The 6,789-nt window shown below is 56.3% G+C and overlaps 1 protein-coding gene across 2 annotated transcripts in view; it reads right to left on the bottom strand.

Moving 5' to 3' along the window:
• MYC (MYC proto-oncogene, bHLH transcription factor) overlaps nucleotides 1-3,217 on the bottom strand; it is a 7,956-nt gene extending 4,739 nt beyond the window's left edge. Inside the window, exons 1-2 of one of the 2 annotated variants that reach the window (XM_023728194.1) lie at nucleotides 2,784-3,217; nucleotides 247-1,012 (exon numbers count right to left, since the gene is read on the bottom strand). In XM_023728194.1, the coding sequence (XP_023583962.1) occupies nucleotides 247-1,000 (754 nt within the window). In that variant the 5' untranslated portion in view covers nucleotides 1,001-1,012; nucleotides 2,784-3,217. The remainder of the gene's footprint in view (nucleotides 1-246; nucleotides 1,013-2,783) is intronic. The other variant, XM_023728195.1, reaches the window with a different exon arrangement.
• Between the last annotated feature and the right edge of the window lie 3,572 nt (nucleotides 3,218-6,789).

The raw sequence follows: 6,789 nt of genomic DNA, 5'->3' as shown, positions 1-6,789 counted from the left end.
GGGTGGGGTGGGGTGGGGGTGGGGGTTGGCTGGCAACTAGGGCGGTCTGTGGGTAAGGGATGAGAGGGAAAACTAAAGCCCAGGATTCAGGAGATGCGCTCCCAGACCCTTCCAGATCTGCCCTTTCTCCTTCCGAATGTGAGAAATGAGACAGGGTCAGCGGAAGGGACTAGTTCAATTAGCCGCCAAGGAGAATAGAAGATATCCAGCCGCCCCCTTTGACAGGCCGGGAGGGGCCCAGCTTACCAGAGTCGCTGCTGGTCGTGGGGGGTGTCTCTTCGTGGAGCGCCCGGGGCTCGGGGCTGGCCCGTGGGGAGGACTCCACGGAGGAGAGCAGAGAGTCCGAGGACGAGGAGAAGGCGGTGGAGTCCGGCGAGGCGCAGGCCTTGGGCGAGCTGCCGTCGTTCAGTGGGTAGGGGAAGACCACCGAGGGGTCGATGCACTCGGAGGCGGCAGCGCTCAGGTCTTGCAGGTAGAGACTGGAGGTGGAGCAGCCGCCGTGGCCGCGGGCGGGGCTCGGGCTGCCGCTGTCTTTGCGCGCAGCCTGATAGGAGGCCAGCTTCTCCGAGACCAGCTTGGCCGCGGCCGAGAAGCCGCTCCACATACAGTCCTGGATGATGATGTTTTTGATGAGGTTCTCGTCGTCCGGGTCGCAGATGAAGCTCTGGTTCACCATATCTCCCCCCAGCAGCTCGGTCACCATCTCCAACTGGTCGGCGGTGGAAAAGCTGCCGCCGCCGCCGCCGCCTCCTCCGGGGGAGAAGGACGCGAAGGCCAGGTTGTAGGAGGGCGAGCAGAGCCCGGAGCGGCGGCTTGGGGACAGGGGCGGGGTGGGCAGCAGCTCGAATTTCTTCCAGATATCCTCGCTGGGCGCCGGCGGCTGCAGCTCGCTCTGCTGCTGCTGCTGATAGAAGTTCTCCTCCTCGTCGAAGAAATACGGTTGCACTGAGTCATAGTCCAGGTCATAGTTCCTGTTGGCGAAGCTGACGTTGAGGGGCATCGCGGCAGCCTGCTGAAGAGCGCACACAAAGGGGGGAACCAGTCTTTAGTTAAGGGGGTCTTGGTTGGTGCCGAAACTTGGCGCAGTGCTCAATGCGCGCGACAATCCCGAACCACTCCCCTTTCAGTGCTATCCCCAAAAGGGGCCGGGTGACGGGGCCCCCCAAATCCCCACCCTCTCAGCCCTTAGTATCTCGGACACGCACTTGGTGACCGAGCCTGCACAGTGCTTGCTGACCTCCAGTTTCCCGGGATTTTGGGGTGCGAAGCCTGGGAGTTGGCCTGCAGCCGCCAAGAAATGAAAATCGGCCTTGGCCTCCTTACGAGGCCGGGAGAGGCGGCGCTGGGGAGGAATAAACCAAAAAACCAAACCCACTGCCGTTGAGTCGATTCCGACTCATAGCGACCTAATAGTAAAGAATAGAACTGCTCCATAGGGTTTCCAAGGCTGTAATCTTTAAGGAAGCAGACTGCCACATCTTTCTCCTGCGGAGCGCCCCTTTGGTTAGGAGCCCAGCGCTTAACCACTGCACCACCAGGGCTCTGCCAAATCCGAAAGCGCCACCTGGAGAAAGCTAGAGGTGCCGCAGCGCAGGCGGCAGCGCTTGGCCCCCTCCCGCCCGGCTCTCCGCGCCGCGCCCGTCCCCACTCGCGCCCTCGCCGAGCTTTTCCCCGCCGGCGCCGCCGCCCCGCGCCGCCTCTTCCATCCCCACCCCAGCGCGCCCCCTTTCTTCCCTAGCAGGCTTTTTTCCTTCTCTCCTAGGCTGGAGTGGCGAGCTCAGCCGCGGGCTTTAACACCTCTCCCCATAAATAAAAGGGGGTGTTAAATAACCGGGGCACCTCCCTTCACCACCCAATACGGCGACGCAACTGCGCCAGAGCCCCCGCTGCGACTCCGCGCCCCGAGCCAGGCGAATTCCCCCCAGCCCGCCGAGAGTAACAGCTGTTCAGGGAAAGCCCGGAGCCCCGCTCCTCGCCGCCACTCTGCATCTGAGGGTCGCGGGGCACCCATGGACGGCGGCGGGGTGCGGAGATTCGCCCCGGTTTTCACAAAGTCAACGATTCCAGGAGAGTCAAGACACATCCGTGCCTCAGCCTCCCCTTTTCCTCCCCAAACCCAAGTCCTAACACCTCTCGAGAGCAAGATAATTATTCTTATTATTCTTTTTTTTTTTTAAAAGCCAAATGCCAACTTCCTAAAAGGAGCAAGGGGCAAGTTGGAAGTCCCGAGGACACCAGCGGGAGGACGCGCCGCAGTGTTTGTCCCCGGCTGTCAGAAATGCGGATAGCCGAAATTTAAATGCCCTCCTGGAGGCTGGGGGAGAGTCAGCGGCGGCGGGGCTCTTTCGCTCACACATGCAATATGTAGTAAGCCTCACTCCAAGGAACTCAGGATGCAAAGAGCTTTCTGCCTACTGCCAAGCACAGACAAATCCCCCCTGTCCCCCCCCCCAAAAAAAAAGCAATGACTGCAATAAAGCAAGAACGCTTGCCCGGCTGGGGTCAGCGTTAACACACACAGGCAAAAAAAATCTCTCAAGGCTAGCTTCCGAAACGCACCCTGGTTTTCCCTGTGTCCCCCTCCCGCCTTGACAAGTCAACCTCTCCGATCCCGTGTTCGGGTTCGCACCCCCCCCCACCCCGGCTAGCCACAACTACTCTGAGAAAAGTGTCAATAGCGCAGGGATGGCAGAAAAAGACACCCGGATTCGGGCATTCGACTCATCGCGGCATGAAAGCGGTAGCGAAAATACATCCAAAGGCAAATCGATTTCAGTGCTTACCGGGTTTTCCACTCTTCGAAGGAAATCCAGCGTCCAGAATGCGGCGAGGAATGCCTTTCAGAGGCAGCCGGTTGTGGCCAGCTGCGGGGAAAAGTGTCTCCCCAAGCGGGCGGGCTCGCCTCCTCGCGCCGGGTGTCTGCGTCCTCGCCCGGGTATTGTAAGTTCCAGTGCAAAGTGCCCGCTCGCGGCAAGGCGCAAAGTTTCCCGGCTGCGGCGGGGGTGCACACCGCGGGTGGAGGACAGCGGTCAGGGTGGGTTGGGGTCGGCGGGGCCGGAGGCGAAGCCCCCTTTCACTCCGGATCTCCCTGCCCCGGGCGCCCGGAGCGCAGCTGTGCTGGTTCTGCTCGCTCGATTCTTGCACCTTCGCGGCCCTCCCGCTCGCTCCCTCAGCCTCTCGCTGGAATTACTACAGCGACACTCAGAAAACGCAGAGATAGTAGCTTTTATACGGCTCAGAAGATCCCTCCCTCCGGTCTTTCCCGCCAAGGCTCTGTAAAGCCCTGCCTTCTCGAGGCCGGGAGTGGAGTCAGGCGGCCGCCGGGGCGCGGCTGCAGCAGTGGCCTAGAAGAGCTCGGCTCGGGGGTCCTCGGCCGCCCGGACCCTCGCCTTATAAAGGGCCAGGGGGCGGGGATTCGCGGGAGAGGCTCTTTTTTCTCCTTTTCCCGGCGCCTTTGCTTTTAGATGCCGGGAGGGGCGCTTCGGGGAGGTAGGGCCGGGGGGAGGAGACTCACCGGCTCGCACTCCATTGCGCTCGGGTCTCGGAAGTAAACAGAGTAAGAGCGCATTATGAATTAATTGCTCGCGCCTACCATTTTCCTCTGCTCGGTTTCCAGCCCTCTCCCTTTCTGTGCTGTCCCTCTGGCGCATTACTGTTTGACAAACCGTGTACTTGTCTTACGTGCTTAAATAATCGCGGGCGGAACAGCTGAGCCCTGGAACACTTCGAATACACCCCGTACCCACCGCCACGCCGCACACGTCCCAGGCGCCCGGGCGGCCGCCTCCTTAAGGCCGGGCAAAGGGCAGCGTTTTGAAAATAAGTCCAGCAAGAAGGGGTGTTTATGCGCGCGCGCTTCGTGTGTAAGTGGAAAGTAGACGGGGATAAATAATATAGGGAAGAAAATGCCTGGTATTATGAAAATAACGCAGCAACGTATTGCCACGTATACTTGGAGAGCGCGTTATAACTATACACACCCTGTCCATTTGCTGGGGTGTAATGCATTATGCATTGTGTGGGCACAGCTATCTCGACTGGGCACCTTCCACCTATAATGACTCTCCCAATTTGCTGCCAAAGGGGCAGACCACCCCCTCGCCCCGCCCACGCGGGCTTGAGTGGGCACCCGCGTGGGAGGCGACTGCTCCCCCAGGACGCGCTAATCCCTGAAATCTTCCTAGGTGTTTCCGACCTGGACTAGGTGAGGAGCGCGGTTGAGTCTGCACCTCGGGGGACCGTCCCCCACCCGCTCTCTGCCAGTGTGCACCCCCGTCCCACCCCTGCGCCTCCCACACGAAGTTCCCAGTTCCGCAGCCAGGTTTCAGGAAGAGACAAATCCACTCTGCGCCCCGTGGCGCCGGTTTGCACCAGGTTTGGGCTCCCGGGTTTGGGAAATCAAAGGCGCTAGACAGGAGAATATTGCCGGGGTGGGGGGGTGGGGGCGCGAACCGCCGGACCCGACTTCCCGGAAGGGGAGAGGAGCCCAGGTGGCGAATATTGCCCGTTAACTCTTTCCTCCCCGGACAAAGCAAGCGTGCAATTCCTTGCTGGATCCTTTTCCCTCTTTATTATTGGAACAGTGATAATGCACAAAAATGCATCGATTCTGATCAAAGGAGAGGAGCGGAGTATTACTTCCTTGCCCTTTTTTTTTGGGGGGGAGGGGAGTCTTGGGCTCGTTAAAAACCAGTAGCGTTTCAGACATTAATTTCATCCTTCACTGAATACTTTTTTCTGAATACTGTAGTGAAAGTGCATTATATATAATCCGAATCCATGTACGCGTCGACCCAGCCTGTTGCCCAGCCCGACACATGATTTGTTGGCTTCCTGGATGAATCTATATTTCATATAGAATCTGCTATTTCGTATTATACCAGGGTATCAAAAACAATCAACCTTCCCATCCCTGGTCCCTTACCGAAACGTATTTTAAGTAAACTTTTTCACCCCATCCAAAAAAAGAAGAAAAAAAAAAATCCGGGGGGAGGGGAGACGTGTATAATGGGCATCTTCAGGATAATTTATTGCCCATTGAGTCTGCAGCTCAGCGCTCAATTGTTAAATGAGTAGTAGCTTCCCCCAAATCAGGCGCCTGGCCCTACTTAGCTTTAAGGATTGCAAATTACTCCAGCCTCCAGGCCTTTGCTGAAAACTCGGGAAGCGACCAATCCCTAGGCTTGGTTTTACTGCAAAGCGTTCTTCTCCCGCCTCTACCCCCGCCCCCGCCCCCTCCCCTGGCTGCACCCGCGCTCGGGTTTGCAAAGTAAAGTAAGTGTGCCCTCTACTGGCAGCTGCGATCATCGCATCCGGATGCCAACCGAGGGCGGGGGTCGGGCGGGGGCTGGGGCTTCCAGCCGGGCAAAGGAACGGGCGGCTCCTTAAAACGAGTTTTCAGCCACCTCTTTCAAGATTACTTCACGCCAACTGCAGAGGGGCGGGGGAAGATGAATTACTGGAGGAAAAAGTGGTTCAGAGGCGGCTATTCAACCGCATAAGCGGGGTGAAAATTAACCTGTCACAACTTATTGACGATGAACAGCACCCTATGGAGAAGCGATGGTATTTATGGGAAATATGAAATAATTAACGAGTACGCACATTTAAAATTTTCCAACAAAACCCTAAAACAGCAAAACAAGCTTTAACCCACAGGTCCTAGAAACACATCATCTTCTAACCACCAAGTTTTAAAGCAAGGTATTGGATATGGGGAGGGGGCAGAGGAGGGGAGGCACCGTGGGAGGTGGGGGAAGTTTGGTTTTGCTTACTACTATTATTTTTTTAAAACTTAAAATAAATTGGGCTGCTGAACAATAGCTAGATGTTTTGACAGTGAGCAGAGGCTTTTGAGATCCCGTTGAAAAAAGTATAAAGAACCATATTATAAAAAATGTTAATAGCAAAGACGACTGTGCTACAAAGGTCGAAGTACCAGTAGATGTGATGGGCTTTCCCTAGCATATTTGGGTTGTGAATGTTGCAGGGTTTTATTGCGGGAAGAGGCTTGAGGGCGCCTCATCACTGAGCTCTGTCCTCAGCAAGTGTGAAAGATGACCCTTCCTGGAAGGTGCCTCTCAAGGTGATTTGCCAGGAATCTGGCACTTGGGCGTTGCCCTGCTGGAGGCTAAATGGCTGTTGGCCGCAAGGGGAAAGGGGGCAGGGGTGGTTCGGAGTGGCCTGTGGGAGATCTGAGTTCGATTCCCGGCCAATGCACCTCCAGGGAAGCCACCATCCATCTGTCAGTGGAGGCTTGCCTGTTGCTTATGATGTTGAACAGGTTTTAGCAGAGCTTCCAGATTAAGATGGACTAGGAATAAAGGCCTGGCAATTTATTTCTGAAAAAATTAGCCAGTGAAAACCCTATGGATCACCACAGTCTGATCCGAAAGCTATTACAGGGACCAGGCAGCATTCCATTGCGCATGTAGTTGCCATGAGTCAGCAGACTCCGTGGCAGCTAACAATAATACAGTGGGGAAAAAGAAATGAGCGTAAATTTAGCTTGACCTTGGAGGGTAATTTTTGAAAGTTGTTAACGATGGCAAATGGACCCCATTTTAAGGTCTGACTCCTAGATTATGCGAGTTCAGGGTGTCCTGGTTGTTGTTACTTGCTGTGGGGTTGATTGCGATTCATGGCCACTCCATGGGTGCAGAGGAGAACCGTTCCATAGGGTTTTCCAAGCTATGACCTTTCAGAAGCAGATAGCCAGGCCTGTCTTCCGAGGCGCCTCTGAGTGGATTGGAACCTCCAACGGTTTGCGCCACCCACGGACTCCTTAGG

Source organism: Trichechus manatus, unplaced genomic scaffold, assembly GCF_000243295.1.
Source record: "Trichechus manatus latirostris isolate Lorelei unplaced genomic scaffold, TriManLat1.0 scaffold00022, whole genome shotgun sequence".
Lineage (NCBI taxonomy): Eukaryota > Metazoa > Chordata > Mammalia > Sirenia > Trichechidae > Trichechus > Trichechus manatus.
Note: the sequence above shows the minus strand (reverse complement) of the source record. Positions and strands in the feature narration are given on the sequence as shown.